Consider the following 25,077-nt stretch of genomic DNA (forward strand, 5'->3'; position numbering starts at 1 on the left):
AGGATTTAGTGTACTGTGCTAATTATCCTTTACTGGAGACACGTGTCCTCACTGTTCTCTGTGGTCAAGGGATTAAAGAAGGTGGTAATTTTTCCTGTTCTGGTTAACAACAAAGCTTTCCATCCTTTAGAGTCCAAATATAACTGTATAACCATTTCATGATAGTGATTTCCAAAGTGGATTGTCAAAAAAATATCAGTTGGGGTACATAAAGAACACATTCGAATTCCAACTGATACTTTCCCAAGGAAAAATTAAAATTTAATACTTAAAAAATGAATGACACTGGTGTCCTCACTTTTTCCATGTTCTATGGAGTGAAGTCCCATATCAGAGCTGAGCCATTCTGAAGGCGGTATTTCTTCCTCAAGGTGGAGAAGTCCCCTCTCTTTATCTTTCAGCCTACTGCATCATATTGTATACATGCCTGTCAGCACACACTATTTAGTTTTAATAGAGTAATCCTAATGAAATGGACAAATAAGACTTAAGATGTCTCAAAGTGCACTGTGTTAAAATTAATACTATTAAGGAAAATACAAACAAGAAAATGACAAACTGACGTTTTTCTTACTTCTGAAGTGTGTTATTTGCCAGCCAGGCTGCAAGTCCGTGTAACAAGTCCATATAAGCCCATCATGGCTAAAATCTGTGAAGATCTAATCAGATTTGATTAAATGGTATTACAAAACTCCAAGTATTAAGACGACAATTGGAAGCATGGATTTAGATCCAGTTTCAGTCATATTTAAAGTTATGAATATCCATGAAACATTTAGAAGTGTCTAGTAATGTTTTCTACTTAATAGTGGAAGTTTTAAAATATCATGTCCTATTGGCCGGGCGCGGTGGCTCACGCCTGTAATCCCAGCACTTTGGGAGGCCGAGGAGGGTGGACACAAGGTCAAGAGATTGAGAGCATCTTGGCCAACATGGCGAAACTCCGTCTCTACTAAAAATACAAAAATATTTGCTGGGCATGGAGGCATGTGCCTGTAGTCCCAGCTACTCAGGAGGCTGAGGCAGGAGAATTGCTTGAACCTGGGAGGCGGAGGTTGCAGTGAGCCGAGATCACGCCACTGCACTCTAGCCTGGCGACAGAGCGAGACTCCGTCAAAAAAAAAAAAAAAAAAAAAATCATATACTATTGAAGAAAATCTCTGTTCTTCATGATAAAATTAACTAAAATAATACATGGAACATAATGTAATAACCCATGAAGTAATACATGGAAAACAAATAAAATAATGGCACCAAATTTCAATGTATTTCTTTATATACTCCATTAAAAACTTCTAGAAAGTGCAATAATAAAATATTACTGAAGATCTGAAGAAATAAGTATTAGAACAGAGTACCTAGAGTTGTAGATCTGCTACACCTGATGTGAAAGTACAGATTTAATGTATTTTTGAGGTTGCAGCTCCCTGATAGTCATTTAAACCAAGTATTGAACTTAGATCTATACCTTTGAATTGCTGCATTTAAAGTATAATCAATATTTCATTTAAAAAAATGAAATGCTAATATTTTAGTGAGAATCATATTGATCTATTTTAAATATTGTTATTTCATCTTTCATTCTTTAAATGTATATTTTAAAGTATGTCTTACAATATATATTATATACTGTATAAGATAATTTGCATAAATATTAGTAAACTAATAAATGCTAGACATTTTCAAGATATAAAACATACATTTAGTGAGGTGCATACTTTTTACTGATGGATGTTTAGTCAAAAACGGTTGAAAACCGCTTTCTTATATGATATGACAGTTTTAAGAAAGCAACAAATGCACCTTCAAAATAAATGGACTAAATGGACTTTAGAGCCACACTCATAGGTTCAAATTCCAGTTCTCATACTTACAAGAAAGTTAATATATTTAATTATTTGTGTCTTGCTTTCCTTGTGTGTAAAACATGGATAGTATTGGTACTTATAGGTTGTTTGTGTGTATTAAATTATATAACTGATGTAAAGTACTCCAAAGAGTGCCTAATATTTAAGTTCTCAATAAACATCAATTATTATCAGTAATGGTTATAACATGTATACAGAATTATGGTTCTTCCATATTGTCTTCAAAATTTGAAGTGACCAAAAATACATGTAATGTATATTTATTCAACAACTGGATAATTGGATAATTATCATTTTGTGATATGGTTTCACTGGACCTGTCAATAGCACCTTAAAATACCAGAACTTACATTTGTCAGTCTTTAGTTTTGGGTAATATGTTGTTAATATAGAGGAGGGAAATATTTTCCACTTTCAGGACTTTCTTCTAAAGTGATGTCAGCAAAAATAAGTACTGAAATTGATATAATTCAAGAGTATGTTGAGCATTTATCATTTGTGTAAACAATTCCTCATTTCTGTTGAAACTTCTCTGGGGTAGAACTGTAATTTACAGGTCGTAAACCTGGCTACCTTCAAGAAATTTATAGAAAGAAAGAAATAACTATATTGCAAAGGGTAACCCACAGAGTACCTGGAATATAAGAAAAATATTCATAATTAATCTGTTATGAAATTCTGGGAATTTTATGAGGGCAGATAGCTACCTTTTCTTACATTTCTCTAGTATAGAGCTGGGGTTAGCAAACATTTTCTGTAGAGGTCCAGAAAATAACAGTTTGAGGTTTTGAGAGCCATATGGCCTTGATCACAACTACTCAACTCTGCCACACCATTAAAACAGAGAATACATAAACAAATAAATGAGTGTGGCTGTATCCCAATAAAACTATTTACAAAAACAAACCATGCTCTTTGATGACTACTGATCTATAATCCAAGGTCCACAAGGACAAAGACTGTTTTCTGTTTTATTCGGCGATGTATTCTCAAGGCCTAGAACAGTGTTTGGAGTATACAAGATGCTCAATAATCGTTTGTTGAATAAATAAAAGGGTGAAGGATAGACTCTATATTTAAATCCCAGGTATCCTTAATAACCTTTGTAAAGGAGCATTTAGCCATTAATTTGACTAAACATTTTGAAAAATTACATTTTTATTTTGTCTCACATTTTGCAGATTGTGACATAATAGTATATAATTAGAAACAGAATACTACATATGACAATAGAAACTAAGAGATATAGCCAAAATTATCCAAATATAATTATTCTCCAGGAATAACTCTGAGTAGGGAAAAATAATAAAGTTACATCTGTTGATGTGGATAGACACATTGAACAACTTTCAATATTTTGCATCTAACAAAAACTAAAGATTCATGGATTTTATGATATAAATTCATTAATCTAAGACTTGGGCACACTGGTAGGCCACAACTAAATTCTTAGTCAACAAGTTGGCAGGATATTTCTCTATTAGGAAATTAATCCTCATGTTATAGCTAAATAATTGCTCTATTTAATTATGGCTAAAATCCCATCCTAATACATGATCATTTTAAGCATTAAGATAATATTAGCACTTCATATTTTTAACATGTTTCCATTAGGAATATTTTAATAGTGGTATTTTTTGTTTCAGTGTTTGAGGGAATAATTTACAAGTCTCGAAAACAGAATCAAAAGGCAGAGAGAACTGGACATTTGTATCCATGAAGAATAAAGTGACCCACATGGGAGTAAGTGAGCTACATGGGCTTATCTTTATCACTGGTTTTTAAGTGTAGATGATTTTAAACCATGGAAAGGAATAAAGGTAAAGGAGAACAATTGCATGTGAAGAGCATTTACAACAATGTAATTGTTTGTTTGATGTAATGTGACAATGAATACTACATAATGAACTCTTTCTTATTAAGATACAAGCAATGAAAAATATTTCTTGTATATACTTGCAATAGAAAACAAGAACAGAAGTTAGTAAGAATCAAACATTTTAAAGGAAGTTTATAAAACTGTATGCTTTAAGGTATAAAAACTTTAATATAAATTTATATAAATTGCTTGCTGAGAAGCTAAAACAGAACTTGCGCAATTAAATTCAAAGGTATATCTAAAATTATTGCCAATTTAAATTTTCATTTAAAAGGCAAAAATAGAAGAGATGTAAGTCTGTTCCCCAAATTATTAAGAATTGTCCTTTTCTGACTTTTAAAGAATGCTCTAATAATTTGGTTTTGTTTTTTAACAGTATCTCTGTATCTAGAGTTGATACCATTATCCCCATCTACATATTAGAAATTCAGGGCATGGAAAGAACCCATTGTTTGTACTCTTCACTGTCCATATTGCTTTTGAAAACTTCTGACATTGTCTGGCCAGCACTTCATTTCATTCAGTTCAGTGTAAAGCCTCAGCATTAAAATTCCTACTGAAAGCATGTCATAGGTAGATAGATTGATATATATAGGTAGATATAGTAATCATTTCTGAAGAAAAAAGTAAATAAAGTAAAAGTGATAGTTTATAATGAATGCTGCACATACTTTTCTGAAATTTTTTTTCAAAATAATCTCATGTCCATGATGATTTATTTCTATAAATTTCCATTTTAGGGAAGAAAGTACCATTTCTGAGTAACCTTTCTTGGTGCATCATTTATTTATTCATTCAACAGTGTTACTTGAGTGAATTCTACATGCTGACCCCTAAAGATAATATACTGGGAGCAAATCCATAAGGTTTTGTTTTCACAGAGCTTACAGTACTCCTTCGAGAAGACAGATATTAATAGGTTATTCACACTAACACATGTGTAATTATAGAATGATAAAAGTTTTCCAAAAGGAAAAATTGGGCTTCTATGAAAGAATTTAACAATGAGATTTATTATGAACTAATGAGTCAAGCAGGACTTTCCTTGGAAAGTGTTGTTTGAGTTGATATCTGAAAGACAAATGAGTGGTAACTAGATGGAGGTATGAACAGAAGGAAGTGATAGGGAATGTTTTAGTGCAGAGGTGCTGAGATGGGAAGGTACACAGAACCTCTCAGGACGCGTCAAGAAGCCAGTGTGACTGAATATGGAGAGCTCGTGAAAAAAGAAGCTGAGCAGCAGACAGGGTCTGCTGAATGTGCACTTCTGGGTAAAGTATCCACATGTCCCTGTTTGCCTGGGCTGGTTGTCATTTTGATCAGATACAACCAGGAGGAATGATTTTTGCATCAAAAAGAATCTTAAATGTTTATTCCTTGGGAAGCCCTGAAACTAGACTGCACAATGTTTCCATATGAGAAAAAGAAATCAAGACCAAGCCACGCAGACAGTCCATTCTCTCAAAATTTGTAACTCATATTTTGCAGGGAATATTAAAGGGGACAGAGGGATATGACAAACACTTATGGAGAAGTTTAAATATCTTCAGCTGTGTAGAACAAGAGCTCTGCAATGGCTAAGAAAGACTGATTCAAAGAAAGTCTCCCTCTTGTAGAAGATCAGCTTGGGGAAGGAAATCGTGTTACTTTCAGAGGATGATCAGAAGTCCAAAGATGATCAGAACCTATACTGTGCTCTTGGCCAAGTTTAAGGATTTTATGGATTGTTAGTGAATAGGAGCTTGACAGTTTTGTCTGTTAATTACAAAAGAATGCACATAACTTGCCTTAGTGTAATCAGCCCTTTTCAAACAATTGGTCTACAGCTTCAAAAAGTTCCCCTTCCTGTGTCCAGGTGATCTCATTCACCGGGGCCTATTGTGCAGTTGGGGGAGGGGGGAGGGATAGCATTAAGATATATACCTAATGTAAATGACGAGTTAATGGGTGCAGCACACCAACATAGCACATGTATACATATGTAACAAACCTGCACGTTGTGCACATGTACCCTAGATCATAAAGTATATATATTTTAAAAAGTTATAAATAACAGAATTCCTCTAGGTATTTTTGAGTAGATAAGTCAAGATTGCAGTATTATAGAGTAAAAATCTAGTAAAACATCATATTTTATGAAATGCTGTCACTATTTCTATTTGCATGTATTACAGAAGCTTCCAATAGGATTAACTGAGATACATTAAAAGTGTTTTGTAAAGATTAAAAGACTATAGGAATGTAAAGTGAATAATAATTCTAATGACTATCTTGCTTTACCAACATCCATAGTTTTTCCCTTTCATCGTATCATTATACAACATCCTTCACTATAAAGCTACATTTAGAAGGAAATACTAGAGATGAATCTCATCTTAACCAGTTATTTCCAACTGGGCTTTAGAGACCCAAGAGTTTTTAAAAATATTTTTTGGATTCCTAATTTCTATGAGTTCATTCAACTTTTAAGACATTTTCTAATATCTGTCTTAAGGACATTACCTTTGAAGGTATTTCCAGTAAGAATATATCTCTCATATATAGGAACATATTAAAACTACCAATGTATTATTTATGTTTTTTTATAATTCCACTTTTTCTTATTTTGAATTCCAGCTATCTATTGTTTCAAGAAGGTCAGAATAATATGAAAAAAGTGGAAAAATGTTACAGGCACTGAAATACTTATTAATACATAATATGGATAAAGATTAGAGTATTAAAGTGCCTTGAACCACAGAGGTCACTGAAAGATGCACCCAACAAATATGATGACGTTAAATTAAAACACGTAATTAAAATGTTAATGCCATTATCCATAACATTTAAAATTACAATGAGTAGTGTTTCTAATATAACTTTAATGTGGACATCTAAAGTGTGGTGCCAAAACCATGATTTTCATGATTTTTCTCATGGTATGCTATTTATAGAGGACTATAAAATACAATCGTATTCAAGATACTTAACATCCATGTCTAGGCTAGTGGTTCCCAGTGAAGAGAACTGGGAATATCATCCCCCAGAGGACACACGGAGGGGGAATTTTGGTTGTCATATTTAAATGGCGGTGGTGCTACTGGCATCTAGTGAGTAGAGACCAGAGATGTTTCTAAACTTGTAATGGCACAGATAGGACAGCCTCCACAACAAAGATTTGGTCCAAAGTGTCAACTGTGCCATTACTGTGGAATCCTAGTCTATCACAATGCTTTTTGGTTTATATATTCCAATCAAACCATTTAGTTTTATTATCTGCCTCGGTAGAAAATAATATCTAGCGTTGGCAAAAGTGTCAGAAAGAGAACACTCTCATATATTGTTGGTGAACCTATCAACTGAAGTAATTGTTTTGAAGGGCAAATTGTAAATTTTAAAATCTGTATATACTTGCATTTCTTCTTCTAAGAAGTTGCTCCTAATAATTTTATGTAATGGATACATGAACTTATATTGCAATAAAGATGATCTGTGCAGCTGTGCAGTATTATTTGTAATAAGTAAACTTTGGAAATACATTAAATATTCATCCTTAGGAAAGTTATTAAATAAATTAGCACATAGTCATAACATACATGATAAAAAGAGGGTAGAACTGTATATTCTAACAAGGAAAAAGAAATACAATATATTACAGATAATAGACAATTCAGGTTTTTGAGTTTACAATCAAATACACATACAGCAGAGGTCTAGAAGGATACAGAGTAAATATTAATGTATTTACAGAGAGAGAATGAGTGTAGGATGGCATATTCATATTTTTGCCTTGCACAGTCTTGTAATATTTGCATTTTTCCTATCTTTGGCAATTTGTGCTATTAAAAAATGTAATAAGAATGTCTCACATAATAACAGATATGTCTAAACGTGGCCCATCTTGTAAGGGTCATATAAAAAATTCATTTTGAGTAGGTTTAGTAAGTATTTCCCGGTGAAAGGGAATTAGATTGTAGACATATAAAGGACAATTAGAGGTTACAACAAAAAATGAGTGGAGTTCTGGTCAGATTTGAAAAGAAGTTGGTAAGAGTAGTGATGATACAGCAACACACAATTATGAGAGTTTTGATTTAAATTCAAATGAAAGCTCACAGTTTTTAAATAAAATGCCTTATTTGGACATAGTTTAATTAGTATTTGCCTCAATCAAGCAAATGCTATTCTTCAATGCTGAATGTGTCTATGGGAAACTTCAGTTTCTATTTAAAAGTTAAATTATTTTTACAAACTCTTCTTTATAGTTGTGTACTTGAATCTAATCACTTACATAGTTTTAATTTAAAGAATTGAGCATTGAAGATTAAAAATATTGAATAAAGAAATAAATTATGGAAATTATCTTCCGTTTGCAGCTTGCTTTACAAAGGTTTAGAAACCTCTTTTTTGTACAGCTCAAGCTTTCAAAAGCAAGGCTAGGCCTTTTCAAGTACAGTCACAATCTTAACATTTTAAATGTAGTGATTCATAGATAAAATCAATGAGGTCACTGGTTCATATTTCAGAATTCTAAGAGATTTTTAATATTAATGAGCCAAACACCTGAAGAAGTACTTTAGTAAGATCAATGCAGAACATGTTACTGTTCAAATACCTAAGTAGTTAACACTTATCAGAACAGATTAAAAGCTTAAATATTTGTTTGAAACAACATACATAATAATACATTAGTGTTGAACTAATTCTTTTCTTATTCATTTACATATTACCTCAAAGGCATTTTACATTATATTCCCAAACCAGGCAAGCCCCAGGGCTCCATTCATAAAAATAAGCAAATGCCATTTAAGGCATCAGTCTATAGTTCTTACTCTAGTAGTCCTTACTCTATGGATAAACTGTAAGGATCCCATGTAGGAATGACTGGGATTAAAGATTGCTCTATAGAGATTTCTTTTCTGGAGCACAAGTCTTTCTAGATTTGTTCAGAGAAACGATAAAAGCAATCTTAACCCTCATATAAGGCCATAAAAATTTGCCCCTAATTACCTACTTAAATTCAAAGCTTCACTTATAATTTGTCTTTATTCTGGAAAATAAGTATTATTTATTCTATTACATTTCTATTGGTTTTCTTTGCAATATTTCATATTTACTTTGTTTTAGCTAAACTTTTTCTGGTATAGTGTACTAAAAACTTCTAACAAATTCTATGTAGCAACACACACATGTATTATAATCATCTCTTGCTATAATACTGTTACTTATTCACCAATATTTTAAAAATCAGGATCTAAACACACACACACACACACACACACACACTATAGTTGGCTACACATACATTCCCTTGCATATAATATTTTGCTGTGAAAATCATGGTTTTAAAATTGGTCTTTTAATTTAATTTTAATACAAAAATGTATTAAATTAGGTATAGGAATGCCATAAGATTATTCTCCAGAATGTTGTGTATTTTCCTTTTTTAATTGTTAAAAAATAAGTTAAAATTGTTGCTGTTGTTTTTACCATAGTCGTGTTATGTAGGGCTGGCATCATTCACTTCATGTGTATATTAGGAACCCAAGGCTAGGGGTCGAAAAATAACTTCAGAAAGATCACTTAATCTTGCTTCCTGATTTATTACCATGGATATTTTTAGTGGCTCAATTAAAGCATACACATAATTACTGAAGACTTACTAGGCACTTCTATACTGCAGGGTGACCAAAAAGAGGGCCACAAAGTTTTAGAGTTCCAGAGTCCATCACTCACAGAGATTCCAACGTGAATGCAGCTCCTTGAAGACCATATTGCAATTGAACTGTGATTCCTAAGGTTGTGCAGCACAGTGGCACTGATTATTGAGCAAGATGATTCTTGAGTAAGATGCAGTAAATAAATCAAGAAACGCATAGCTCTATGATTGAGATGTAAACTAAAAATAAAATTTGAAGCCCTTCATCAACTGAATAGACTCAGTGTGCCAAGGAGACCCCAGAAAAACCTGAAAACTGAGTTCCTGGACATGATGAGTTGGAAGGTCAAAAACACCTTGTTATACCCACTCTCTTTTACAGCTTAGACAAGAGATCCCCAAACCCCAGGCCATGAACCAGTACCACCTGAGCTCCCCATCCTGTCATATCAGCAGCAGCATTAGCTTCTTATAGGAGGGCAAACCCTATTGTGAAATGTGCATGCAAGGGATCTAAGCTACCTGCTCCTTATGAGAATCTAATGCCAATTACCCCTCCCCAACAATCTGTGGAAAAATTGTCTTCCACAAAACTGGTCCCTCGTGCCAAAAAGTTGGGGATTTCTAGTTTAGAAACAACAGCTGACTGCATTAATGTTAAAACAGGAGGTCATAAAACTGCCAGAACAGACTCTGTGGCAATATGATGCCAAATTATAAACAGGACCTAAGGCTATGCCAGGCCAGGGTAAGTCAGGCACCCCTACACTTTTAAAAAATTGGCAAATGGGAACTAATTAAGCTAAAAAGCTTCTGCACCACAAAACAAACTATCAACAGAGTAAACAGAAAACCTATGGAATGGAAGAAAATATTTGCAAATTGTACATCTGGCAAAAGTCTAATTTCAGAACCTATGAGGAACTTAAACAAATTTAGAAGAAAAAAACCAAACAACCCCATTAAAATGTGGGCAAGGGACATGAAGAGACACTGCTCAAAAGGAGACATAAACACGGCCAATAAGCATATGAAAAAATGTTCACTGTTACTAATTATAAGAGCAATGCATATCGAAACCACAATGAGATATCATCTCACACCAATCAGAATGCCTATTACTAAAGGTGAAAAAATTACAGATGCTGGTGAAGTTGGGGAGAAAAAGGAATGGTTATACACTGTTGGTGGGAGTATAAATTAGTTCAACCATTGTGAAAGACATGGTGATGATTCCTGAAAGACCTAAAAACAGAACTACCATTTGACCCAGTAATCCCATTACTGGGTATATACTCAAAGGAATATAAATTGTTCCATCATAAAGACACATGTTCACTGCAGCACTATTCACAACAGCAAAGACACAGTATAAACTAAATGCCCATCAATGGTAGACTGAATAATGAAAATGTGGTACATATACAGCATGGAATACTGTGCAGTCATAAAAAGAATGAGTTCGTGTCCTTTGCAGGGTCGTGGATGGAACTGGAGGCCTTTATCCTTTGCAAACTAATGCAGGAACGGAAAACCAAATACCACATGCTCTCACTTATAAGTGGAAGCCAAATGATGAGATCACATGGACACAAAGATGGGAACAACAGACATTGGAGCCTACTTGAGGGTAGAAGATGGAAGGATGGAGAAGATCAGGTAAAATCACTAATGGGTACTAGGCTTAATACCTGCATGATGAAATAGTCCATACAACAAACCCCCATGACACAAGTTTACTTATATAACAAATCTGCACATGTACCCTTGAACTTGAAAGTTAAATAAAATAAAATAAATTATAAATTAAAATAAAACCTTTTATTTTTGTTCTGAATACTAGCATCCTAGTGAGGTATAGCAAGGGCCTGACTATAAACATGGAGGAGAAGAAATGGATGAGTTTATTTGTGGAGGTAAAAATTTGTTTAGTAGTTAATGACAATCTGGACTAAAAAGTGATTAATCTATTTTAAAAAGATTATTCTTGAATACTGTGAATAATGATGACACTTCAGTTGATGCCTGGTGTTGCCTGGTTTACAATGCTAACTACTTCTTGTTTTGCCCTTGTTCTCCCTCAAAAGGAATCTGGCATGCTTACAAGGGCTGCTTGTTTTAGTTCACACTTGCAGTCCTCTGACCTTTCGCAATCATATAAAGTAGAACCTGCTTCTTGTCACATCCACAAACAAGGTCCTACATCTCAATGAAGATTATTGAATGACTGTGATGTATATACTGATCTCTTCACATCTCACCAGTATCACTTATATGTAATTACATACTTTTCTTTATCATGCGTGTTGTCTTTTTTCCTCTCATTCATACTGTAGTGGGCAGAAGATATTTCTTACATTTTCTTTGTCTTTCTATCATGCCCAGAGCACCCAATTAACATGGTGAACTTAATCATACGGTTTGGGTCTTCACCTAGCAGAATATTCTAAAGCATAGGATGACAAACTCCTAATCAGGAGGTCATTGTTATCCCCAAAATGGCAAGTGGTGATCAGTTTTGAACACCTGAACTCCATTTAAAAAGGAATCCCTACTTGGTGAAGTAGAGATTTTTTTTGTGACATAAAAGTTACGTTTTTTTTTTTTTTTTTTTTTTTTTAATTCAGGGATTGTCATAAATTTACATGCCATAGCTTTTAGTAATTTTAGATTTTTTAAAATTTGGTGTTTACTTCTTTTTCCCTTCCAGATACTTGGAGCATATGTGTTTGAGTAGGGGCAGCATGGCTGGATCTGAGATACTGGTCTTCTACTGCTAAGGCTCCACAACTCTGCGCTTGGAGGGTAGAAGGATCTGACCACCTGTTGTTATGGGGGAGCTGCATGATATCATTTTGGTTTAGTCTAGTTCTTATTACCATTGCTAGTCTTGGCTTAAGAGACAGTCTTCACTTTGATGGTATGTATAATTTACTTGGTGATCACAGTATTTCATTTCCATCTTGGTCTCTTCTATTTGTCAAAGACGAATATCCATATCTCCATTCAACTCATTCTCTTCATTGTACATATCTTCACATGACCTAGGCAGCCCTGCAACTTCTTTCCATTTCTCCAACTTATCTGTGCATCTAGAATAGCTCAAGTCTTTGTGTTCTGCCCCATCATTTTATTATTAGGGACACTGTATAATAATCTTTTCTGTCCCTGCTGTTGAAGAATAATCCAGTAAGCACATTGCCTGCAGGAAACTCCATACAAAAGCAAGTGCTAGTCTCTAGGTTCACATTTGGCTCGAAATCAGGGGATATATGCCAAATTCTCATAAAAAAAGCTCATCATAATCTGGTATTCTTATATCCCAGGAACACATGAAAATTCTACAGTCATTCTAGCAATGTGAGACCAGGATGATAATTTTACTCTTACTATTTTGATTCCATGCTCTGCAAACTTTTTTGAGTATTCCTCCACATCTTGTCTTCAGGGGGCTGGGAAACACCATCATTTTTTCTTATTGGTAGATAAAAGAAAAACTTCTAATGGAGAACATTGTCCTTCCCTAAAGGCCAAGCATGCTAACTCTGAGACATCACCCACTGAGCTCCCTTCCCCAGTCCTCTCACGGGGCTATAGCTGGTCCTTTTCTTTAATTGTGTGACCCTTGGGAAGAGTCAGGCCTAAACTATCAGTGGTTCTTTTTTATATGTTTGGTGTTCAATATCTCTTTGACTTTATCTTTGGGCTAGATACTATTCATGGGCAACAGAAAAAATGTCATCTAACGTTGTGTTACACAACTTAATAATAATAGCAATATGCAAGCATTAGCACAGAAGAACAAAGATAACTGGAGAAAAATAATTCACTTTGATTCAATAATTATCTAAGAATTTCTTAGTATTTAAAAAAGATATCATAAAAGATGAGAAATATTTAATTTTAGAGTAAAACTGAGGGGCCTAGCTCATTTTTTAAGCAGCCTGACCCTCTGGTTAACCTGGAAATGATTATCATACAGAGACTGTATGGGAGATAAATTGGCTCATTAACTCCAGACTAGAACAATATGACAGTGTTCATTTAGACCTCTAGAAAAGTTTACAGGACTCATTTTTAAATAATTTCATCTAAATTCTCTGTATCTTACTATAAAATAATCCAAATTAGCCTTACATAAGCAACTGTTAAAAACTATTTCAGAGAACATTTCCCCTGTCTTTAGAGAAGTATGCTCCTGTTTTTGTTGTTTCAGGATAATTTCTGTCATGCTACTTTTTATCCAAACAGTAAGAGTCATTGCTCCATGGATCTTTGACTTGTACAAAACAATGGCAAAGATGGATTTTCCTATGGTGAGGAAATCAGTAAAATTAGGATATGCAGAATATGTCATCACATGAAATACATCAGAGCAATCCATAAAAATATGTGAGTGGGACACCATTTTATATTCTTATGTGGGTTGGAAATTTTGGAGCTATAATAAATTAACTCAAATTGTTTTAGCTTAAATCTGGCCCTTGGCTTTACTTTTATAAAATATTGTTTGATTTATTGTGAGAATTATAAATGAGTTTTTGTGATGAGTAGAAAGTACAGTTTATGAATGCACTTGACTTCACCCACACCATTGCAAAATAAAGCTTGATGAAAATTCTCTGCTTTGCATTTCAGGTCTTTCTCCATTTAGCAGTACCCTCATAACCATAAAAAACTCAAAGGAAAGAGGAAGAGAGAAAAAGAAATTCAAAAAGATGACTAGCCTATGGTCAACACATATGGAACAAAGTTGTCCAAAATATTGCCATAACTTCTCTACTGACAATTCATTCCACTCTAGAGTCTTGTCAGACCTCCCAGATTCATTGACAGACTATTATATTCAGAAAGACTGTTGAAAACTTTCAGCACTTCGAAATGCTCTTCAGACATATAAAAATGTCTTTATTTATAATGGAACATATAATACCTGCCAAATTTGTAGGTTTGAAACCACTTCCAATAAGAATTAAAAGGCCCTCTTCCTTGCTGAAATAGGACTATCTCAATATATGACTTGTCTGTTCATAAGAAATAGTGAGTTCTTGTCTCTGATGTTGCAATTTAGTTTAAAATCACTTTATGATGACAGGGTACATAAAGATGATAAAACTATAAAGATGACAGTCTAATCTTCAAAGATGACCGATCATCGATAAAAGATTAAATAACATAAACATCTAAAATGCCAGATTATCAGCTGGTTGGCACACTCTCTGTGTTGAAGTATGCCAAGATATTACTGATAAGTGAAAAATGCTTTTTCCTCTTTGTTATGCAGACATCTATCCTCCATCAAGAGGGGCAAATGAATTGTAATAGCTTTGAATTTACAAGATATACATGTATTTTTTCAATTACAATATGTGTAAAATGCTGATAAGTGATATACTATAAAACATTCAAATTCTTTTTTTAAAAAATAACACCTTATTGCTGGAAATTTTAAGCACCCTATAATCATCACTTTTTTGAATTGTATTAACAATTTTATATATACATACAAGAATGATTAGGCATGCTGGTCCTATAAAACTCCAAATAAAGTTGTTTTCTGTGCTAAGCCAACATCTGAAAAGTAAATAAAAGATTAATCTATAAACATGTTTGCATGTACTTTAACATAGCAAAATTATCAAAGATATGCAAAGCACATTCAAAATTGTGTTTCAAATGCCCATGAAATCATTTTAACTTACACTTTGGTTGTGCCATAGTATCTGTATCCTAGTGCTGCTGAAAATCCAACTACCACGGCTGGGCTTAGATAGCCAAAGATATAAAAATTCTTGTGCAAAAATCCCTTGTTGTAGATGACTCCCACAACAATGAGATAGAGATGTATGCCTTCAATGCACATCCATGCAAAAGCAGCTAAAAAGAAGTAGTGTAGCAGTCCGGCAATGATTGAACAGAAGAGCTAGAAATCAAAGAAAAAAAAAACATTGGCAGTGTTTGCTTTAAAATTATCATAAAACACAATCTCAACTTGTGCTGTAAATCACAACTTTCTTTATACTATAAAGTATGCCACATATTTTAATGAATCATATTAAAATATCATGTCAGTTCTTAAAGATGTACTAGTTCTAGCTGATTGAGGAAAACAACTGTGCTTCATCAACGTGAAATATTAACTAATCTTGTGATAGAACTAAGTTACTGTTTTTGTCCACAGGTTTATAACTTTTATATATTTATGTTATGTGATAAATTGTGGATTATTCACACGTAAACCATGGTATCTTGGTGAATATGTTAAGATTTAAGTTGATTTCTGTTTTGGAGATACCTCTCTTTTCCTTTATTCATGCTCGAAGAATGAAAATGACTTACAATACTCTGCTAAACAAAATAAAATAAATATCTTAGGTGACAAAAAAAATTTTACAAAATAGATTAATAATATATTTCATCAAAATATCCATTATAGAATTACTTTAAAATGTTAAGATTATCATGTAAATTTGAGATGGCTTTCACTTAAACATTCTTTTCAGTGGTTATTTCTCATCTAGAACTAAAGTTAGGCCTATAAGAAATAACAGAAAAAGAAGTAGTTATACTTTCCCATACTAGTAAAGCTAAAGGTATATATCATGGGAGAGATAACATAATACATACTTATGTACCTATCCCATTTAAAAAAAAACAAACTATAATTCAAGATTAATGATATGACATACTAAAATATGTTAGAGAGTACTCTATAAGGCTGGGGAACAGAAAGATCATTGGCAATTAAAATTTGGAAATCACTAGCGAGGAAGTGGGATTTAAGATATGACTGGAAAAATGGGACAAATTTAATAGGTGAAAAGTAGTTGAAAGTAAACACTGTAAGGAGTAGTTTTGGGGTGAAGATAATGGTGGAAGGTAACTGAAAGAGGAACTAGGCATTGTAGGATAGTGGGAGATACATAAAATTGGAAAGTGTTACGAATACCACTGTAAAACATAAAAATAGATAAGGAGTTTACAGTCTGGTGTATACTATTTAAAATAAACACTTCTTGCCATCTACTTCAGAAGAAAACTTTGCTAACTGATTGTTCGTTTCAGTCTTTGAAAGATTTCTAAGAATGGAAATATGGAGGCAATTTCACTTTTTGTGGTCATGAGAATACACTTCTCCAATATCCAACTGCAAGGGGTGCAACTGACCTAAGGCTTCAGCTGCAGCTGTAGGAAATCCATTGCTCTTCCCACTTCTCATAGGCTGCTGCCAGCCGATGACTGAGCACAGTAGGGTTACTGCTGTGAGAAACAAAGGATTCCTCTTACAAAGGATTCCTGCTCCTGAGGGAGAAAAGATTTCCCTGACAGGTAACTTTGGCTCAAGGACTTCCAAGAGGATTCTTTAACACCTGTGCTGACTTTTCCTTAGAACTGCATTACTGTGTGGAACACTTTTGCCCACTCTTCTTGTCTTCCCTCAGGATCATACCTGAATCTTGGCCCGATAGCTTTCCAAGCCTCTCTCTTCCCATTTGCTCTCGCCAACAATTCCCTTAATAAATCTATTGCATGTTTAACCTCATCTTAACACCTGCTTCTAGGAGGACCCAGACCAATACAATATGAAACCATTTGGGAAGGTTCGAATGGTTCAAAATCAATAATGTTGGGAAATGAGAAGTTAGAAAAGAAACTAGGTAAAACCAATTTATCACATTTCAACCTATAAACTGTGACTGCATTTATAGTCAGTCCCCATTCTAAGATAAACTTTATTTCTAATTCTCTCTGTCCTTGGTCTTTGTTTAGCATCCATTTAAAAACAAAACAGAACAACAAAAAAAGTATTTATTCAGTTTGTTGCAAAGTTTTAATTTGTCCCAATAATTCATCATAATGAGGACCATTTTTGCTGAATGGACTCAATAAGTAGTTTGCTTAGCTGTGTTAGCATTATCAAACTTAGAAAGGATAGCTGAAGCACAAATTATAGAGTATGTCTGCCCCATTAAACCCTAAATTACAATTAATGTTTCTATGACATACACATTTAAGAAAGTACACGTATCATAGGACAAAAATAGAGATTAGGATGCCTACATACCTTATTAGTATTTGTATTGATCCCAACAAGAAAAACAAGTTCAGCAAGAAATAGGCTACAACAAAGATTTTTGTGAATAGTTGTCCTGGTGCTTTGAATTTCACTGAAGAACCAGAAGGTAAAAATGCATATGGCAAGACAAATCAGTGAAATAATTATTCCTAGTTGAGTGATCCTTGTAAGAATATTATAATCTTTAATACCCTAAGGGAAAATAATAATAAAGCTGTTAAAAGAATAACTCAGTAACTTGTCAAAGGAACTACAACATATAATGAACTTCCTTTTTTGGTGAAACATTAATCAAAATGTTCATAAAATGTAAAACTATAACTGTGCATTTAGATGAGAAAAATTTTGTACTTTTGAAAATCCTCAATATCCACATAAATCTGATGTAAATCATGTAGCACTTTAACAGTTCTGTAATTGGTGATTTTTTTCTAGGCATAGTATTAGTATTAGTACATGGTTTAGCAATGTTATCGTCATTAATTTCATTACATTAGAAAGGCAATCCATTATTGTAATGTGAAAATGGTTAATTAAAACAGATTTATCAGTGGTAAGACTAAGTCTTATGTCTATGCAGTGATTCATCTAAAACACGTGAAACAAAGGTGTTAGCAATGCTGAATATAAGGATTATCAAGCAATATGGTTCAGAAACTTTAAAATATATAATGTTGGTTTTATCCTAACTAGACGAATACTTATGTTTATATAAAGAATAGATGTTTATTTGCTTAACTTCAGGAAAATCATCGTTAGGACTGACATTATGTTTACGTAGATTTATTTGATTACTTTATATATTTAATGATAGATTATAAATAAATATAATTGAGATGCTAGCACAGAGCTATAAAATAAGAAATTATGTGATAAATATACAAAGTAAGTAAGATATTTCAAAAGCAAAATACATATCATGAAACCATTCACCTTAGAGAGCTTCTTCATGTTTAAAAATCATGTGGGGTTCTACATTGCTAAAAATATGATGTTAGTTATAAGTGTGCTAATACTTATTGGCCAACTGTCAAATATTTTCAGGAGCTTTGTCACGTATAAAAATAAATTGTCATCACAAAAAAGTGCCTCTAAATTCCATGATACATTAAAATGGGCAAATGGCTCTTGAAAGCAGCATTACAAACTAATTTTATATGTAATCTACCAGATATTACAGACTAGATAAGTCTCAGACTAGAAATAATCTTAAATGCATACTAGATATGTTCTAGAAGGTAGGTAGGAAAACAGACAGAAAGAAAGATCCCGTTGGGGTTTTGTCTCTTATACTAAATGTGCTATCTAAACCCAAGAAAAATATATATAAAAAATAAATATTCTCTTGAATAACATGGATAAAAACAGAAAAAGGAACATTTATAAATATGAAGGGGAAAGTTCTCTTACAATGGAAGGCCCAGAGGACATCAAAATTGCAAAATGTGTCATGTGATTACAGCGGCATGAGGTGTGGGTCTCATTTGAGTATGTCAGCTCACAGCCCTCTGAAGACCAGGTGCCATTCATGGTATCAGGTGAGTAATTCCAAAATGCACATAGACTCTTATACCTATCTGTGATCTGAAAAAAAGATATTTTACTGATGAAAAAAAGATAAAAAGTTACATACATAGTATTGCTTTTGCCATACTTAAAATACCATTAATGTGATTGAAACAATGCCTTAACAGTGAAACACAAAACAAATTATAAAAAATAAAGGCGGCTATGTGGAAGAATGGAAATTTATATTGCAACAATGCTATATTTCATCAATTTTGCCTCACAAACGTGATAATTTTTATTAAATTATTCACATGTCATTTACCACAGTGCATAATTTTCATTTGCATCTTCATTCAGTACATGTTTGTTGAGTATTGACTAGATATTTGTCACTAATCCAGGTACTAAAAATACAACAGTGAACAAAAGAGAAAAAACTGTTTGCATTGTTGACATTACATTCTAGTTAGAGATGAAAAATTACTCAATGAGAAAAGTAACCCTGGATAAGAAGAAAGAAAGTGATATGGAGGGTTGTCCAAGGGGATGTCTCCTAGATTATGTCTAAGCAGGTACTTCAATGAAGTGAAGGGGGGCGTCCAACAGACTTGGGAACAGAGGGTTCCAAACAGTTGGAAATGCAAATGGACAAGCTCTGAAGTGAGACTGACCAGAGGCATTCCAGAAACTTGTAGAAGCCAGTTAAGTTAGAGCACAGTACGTGAGGTAAAGAATAGTGAAGACAAGATCAGATACAGACATGAGACAGATGACACACAGACAGTGTGATAGTTATTCAATAAATGGTGGAGTTCTTATCATACTTTTATATTAACTAATCATAACACCACACTTAATGTATGGTTTAATAATAATTTATCAATAAAATGTTGAACTTGTAGAAATAAAAGCTATTTCCAGTTATATAACAATTTATACTTAACTAGGTGCTTGCTTTCTTACTTTGTTTAGTTCAACCCTCATAAACGCTCTCTGAGATAAATGCTATATTATGTTAAGAGGCCAAAACATGTTATTTTAAGGTGTATTTAAGACTAAACATTGATAAATGGAGTACTATAGAATCAAATTCCAATTTTCAGACAACTATTTATTAAAGAAAATGTACCTTGAGTGTCAAATGTATGATATATACTGTTCAAAGAGTGAGGATTATCAATCAAAAAGATAAAGTATCAGCTCTTCAAGGATGATAGAAACTCAGATGATTTAAATACAATAAGATAATTGTTTTAATGGAATAGATGCTAAATATAACCCTTAGGTCAATAGTTGGAGCACTGACAAGAACAGTGTGAGTTAGTCTGGAAAGATAATTGAGTTAAAATTGGAGAGATTGCTAGAAGTTTGTCAAGAAGGTCAAACTATATGAAGAAAACTGAAATTCTTTTAGTGCCTCAAAAAGAGCCTGGGAAGTGCCTAATTCTAGAGAAAGCAGAGGGACTGTAGAATTGAGGAGCCAGAGTAAGCTGTGATTATGCGTACCATTCAAAAACAGACTTAAGTGAGGGTCTGTTTACACACTGATCTTCCACCATGTCCCATCACATTTTCTTAATTTTCCTAATCCTTCCAACCAGACTTCTGTCTAGAGTAGATAGGAAAGGAAGAATGTTTCTTCTTGAGAAACTGATTGGCCAAAAATAAACTGCTTTTGGATACTGACATTCAGGATCTTCCAATACCATGGCCAGGAGCCTGCCTGATGAAAACTCTAGTGAAGCACACCACTGCCACAAGGCCAGGAGAGCACACCGTGTCTCATTATTAAATGGGAATGGGTGGCCACGAACCCCCAGACATCTGAGGACAAGCTCCAACAGGAAAGACAGGGAACCAAGGTGAAAGATCCAAACAAAGAAAGTCAAGAGCAAGATGACGCAGGGAGCAGAAAAGAGTTTTTTAAAAAAATGTATAAATAATATCTCAGAGAGATGAGATACTATACCCATTAAACAACATGAGGATTGAAAACATAAAGTTTCTCAGTGAAAATAAAGTATAAAGTAAAAATAAAAAAAGTTACTAGAAAAATTAAAAATAGGAATGAAAAAGTTTAAAAACTCCGAATATTAGAAGCTCAGCTGGGAAGTCTAATACATACTAAGAGGAACAGAAAAAGAGAGCAGAGATACTGCACAGGGATAGATTACCAGAGAAATCACTGTAGAAAATTCTCTAAAGCTGAAGACCATACATTTTCAGACTGAACAGACTCACAAGATGTTTACTGCAATTGATGAAGAAAGATTCACACCAAAGTACATCTTAAAGATTCTGGAATACCAAGAATAAAGATTTCAAAACTTTAAGAGAGAGATAAAGAGAAAGAGACTGATTGCATTCAAAAGACAATACATTTTAATTAAAATAATTAATTGCATTCAACTTCTCCAGGTTACCCTTGAAAGCTGGAAGACATAGGAACAAGGTGTAGAAAGATCTGAGAAAAAAACATAACTCTGTACATGGTATTTATCTAACAAGTATAAGGGTAAGGTAGAAAAATATGTTTGTGTGTGTGTATATATTTGTATATTTATATAAAACCTAATAATGCAAGAGCTTAAAAAATTGACCTTCTCTGTTTCCTTTCTCAAGCAGCCACTGGAGAATATGTCACCAAAATACATATATAAACTAAGAAAGAAGACATTGCTGGAGGAAACATGGCATCTGACACAGGAGAGGAGTGAGGTGAATGGTGAATGATATGTGAAAATGATGGGGGGAAGGGAAGGCATGCCCAGGCTGATAAATGACCCAGGGGTAGATCATCCAGACAGCATCAAGGCTACAGAGCCTTGGGAAGGATGTCTCCAAGACAACAAACTGGCTGATAGATAAGCTTACTTGTTCGAATGTTTTGAAAAGAGATTTATAATTCTGTCAAATATTTTGGAGACAAATTAACAATGGATAAATAGAAATATAAGCAAATGAAAATAAACGAATTAACACCAGGAAAATGACTGAACTCCATGATTCAGTTGTGAATAACACACCAATTTATAGTATTATAAACACTGAAAACCGATTTAACCAAAAATTGGAGGTAAGCATGAGTGGATGGATGGTTGAGGGAGTGTGTATATCACAGCAGAACATGTATGTAAGAAAACTAAATCTGAATCTTCCATAGATGGAAGTCAGCAGATTACATCTACTTTTTAGAAGCTTAAGATAAGAGGAGTTACTATATTTTGGTTTTTTGGTTGAAGATGATCCAGTACCAAAGGGGTATGGTTTTATTATTTTATGAGGCGGAGGCTTGAGTCTTTTTATTAATTGAGACACTGATACCAATGTGGAGAGACCCAGGAAAGATGAGATGGTGGATGGAGCATAATTTCTTGGGAAGTAGACTGGGATGGATGTAGTGGGCCAAACTGGTCAGGAGTATCATAGTTTTTGAGAGCATGGACTCTGGAGGAAGGCTGCAGGGGCTTGAAACCTTTTTCTACCAGTTAATTGTTGAGTGACCATGAGCAAATTATTTAATCTCACAGGCTCAGTTTCCTCATCTATAAAATAGTAATAATAGTATGTACTTCATATGGCTTTTGTAAGCATTAAATGAGTTTTTTGTTTGTCTGTTTTTAGTAAAAAACTTAGAATACTGACTGGTTTCTAATCTAAGCACTATGTAATTATTGATTGCTATGATAATTGTTAATATTACTATCATTAGTGCTACTATTCTTCTGAGGTACTGTAGAAGTATGTATCAATCAGTCAAATCACAGATAAATTATCAGGGAACCAGGACACTGAAGATATTACTTAAGAGAGAGTTTTTATTTTCTCAGGTGAAAAAATGGGACCAAAATTTCATTCTCAGAGAGAGGGAACTAGAGACTAAGTAGGTCTATTGTCAGAGAAGAGTGGTGAAATTTCATAACAGTCATTACTTTGAATGGAAAATACATTTGAGCAGAAAGCCAGATAAGAGCAATTAAGTTTTCCCAGGAATTACTGTGAAGAGTTTTTGTTTAAATATGCGTTTTGTTTTGTGTCTTTGTCAAACAGGGATTGGTGAGGTGGGTTGTTCTTGGCAACTCTTTAGCTGTCAAAACATTCTACTGATAAAAAACAGAAAAACCATCAGACCATGTAAAAGAACAGTGTTTGGTTTCTAGTATTAAAAGTGTATTTTGCATTTAGCATCTTAAAAAGAAGTCTAAGTTTGGTTTCCAGTCTTAAACAATTTCACATTTTCTTTTTCCCTCAACATGCTGCTTACCATTATTTAAGTTTGAGCTATTATTTACTTGCATTTTTTATACATTTAGTTTCTCTCTACCTTTGATGTTTTTACTTAACAGTGGCATGTTTGTATTGTGTGTAAGCAAATATATTATTTTTTTTTAGAAAGCCCCTTTTCTCCCATAATAATGCAAATATAATTGCTCAACTTCAAGGTACTTCAAATGGAACTTCGAAAGTACTTGAATCATCTACTAGAACTGAAATTCTGTTGAAAGTTTAAGATAACATCAATTGTGAAATTGTTGCAAATAACCTGTGATTCTGAGTTGCCCCCATTTATTTTTAACTAAAATAGCTAAATAGTTGGTTAGTTCTAATCATGCTTTTTTATTGTATAACTTTAATTATATGAGTCTGAAAAGTGAAATAGAATAAAAAATAAGAGTCAAATGGCCTCCACTAATTTCTTTATGAAATATTGTAAATTTTGCTAAGATTTTCTTTTAATCAACACCAGAATCCCTTCGAATATTATTTTAAATGACAAGTATTAATGAAACACCTCACTTATTACACAGGTGACATTTATTTATTTCTCTGATTGTGATACTTTTTAATAACTCATTCTTTGAAACTATGGATATTTCTAAAATAAACAGTGTACTTAAAAAAACAAAAATATTGCTTATTTCCAGAGAATCAAATTAATAAATTGTTTGGTATTAATTAGAATGTTTAAAGAGCCCTGAAAGTACAAAAATATTTTGTAGAAAAATTAGTTAAAACCACTTCACTCTTTTAATTTCAAATCTGTATTTTTAAACTCAAGAACTTAGATAATTTATGTGACACAACAAAGGGTCCACTTCTCGGACTATATCACAGTCATAGCCAATAACTACCAGAAAAACAGCTTACCTTTCGGTGACTTAATGTAAATGTTATTTTTTCAAGTTCATACAACATGGGTGGGTTTGAGCTCATTGAGACTGAAATTACTGAAGATATGACTCTTTCCTCCTCTTCAGAATTATCATAATTTTGAGGTTTCAATAAGAAGTTGTCAGATGATGAAAGCAAAGGACCAATACTCTTATAATACAAAAATGCAACTGCAACATTGCCTATCAATAAAATAAGTATAGTTAGTGAAATTCTTATAAAACAAAGTGTATATACACTCTTAAGATAAACATAAAAATTGAATAGAGAAACGTTTTACATTAGGAAGTTATACAAATACCCAGATACTGAAATATGGACCACAATAAGCCCATGCCTGCATTGTTAAACCATAGTAAGACATATTCTCTGACCTCTAAGATTTTGAAGATAAATATCCCCTTTGCACAAACTATCTTTAGAAGAAAAATAGTCCTAGATAAATTTACGCCAAAATCCTGACCAAGAACCAGAGTGTGAAGTGTATTCACTTGAATAATTAAATTTTGAGTTATTATGTACTCGTATAAATATATGAATTTAAGAGATATTAGGAGGAAATTATCGCAGGCTGATAGAATCAATAAAATTTAGAGTTGAAGGAGTTGTAACATGCCACTGAGTTCAAACTTATGCCTAATAAAATGGTTTCTATTTAATATTGATAACATGTAATTATTCAATATCAGGGTAGAAAATTTATTTCCTTGAGAGGCGGCCATTATCCATGTCCCTAAAACTCACCAAATGCAGTGCAGTAGCATATAACCAAATAGCACAAAATTATAAATACAAATATTAATATCATCAAATACAAAGGACTGTAATAACAAAACTGGAAACCTCCACATCACATGAATAAATAGAATTATTTGGATATGACTGTGTGAGCTAGAAGTTGCCAAAGTGTATTGCTATTTATGTTTTCTCTCTT

General features: G+C 33.2%; 1 protein-coding gene across 1 annotated transcript in view; it reads right to left on the reverse strand.

Annotated features, from left to right (window-relative positions):
• Nucleotides 1-25,077, reverse strand: part of ADGRL4 (adhesion G protein-coupled receptor L4) — a 114,978-nt gene that overhangs the window by 14,043 nt on the left and 75,858 nt on the right. Inside the window, exons 8-12 of the mRNA XM_003892108.3 lie at nt 24,120-24,325; nt 18,873-19,046; nt 17,451-17,654; nt 15,088-15,308; nt 14,893-14,959 (exon numbers count right to left, since the gene is read on the reverse strand). Coding sequence (XP_003892157.1) covers nt 14,893-14,959; nt 15,088-15,308; nt 17,451-17,654; nt 18,873-19,046; nt 24,120-24,325 — 872 coding nt within the window. The remainder of the gene's footprint in view (nt 1-14,892; nt 14,960-15,087; nt 15,309-17,450; nt 17,655-18,872; nt 19,047-24,119; nt 24,326-25,077) is intronic.

The sequence above is a fragment of the Papio anubis genome, chromosome 1 (genome assembly GCF_008728515.1).
Source record: "Papio anubis isolate 15944 chromosome 1, Panubis1.0, whole genome shotgun sequence".
In the NCBI taxonomy this organism is placed as follows: Eukaryota; Metazoa; Chordata; class Mammalia; order Primates; family Cercopithecidae; genus Papio; species Papio anubis.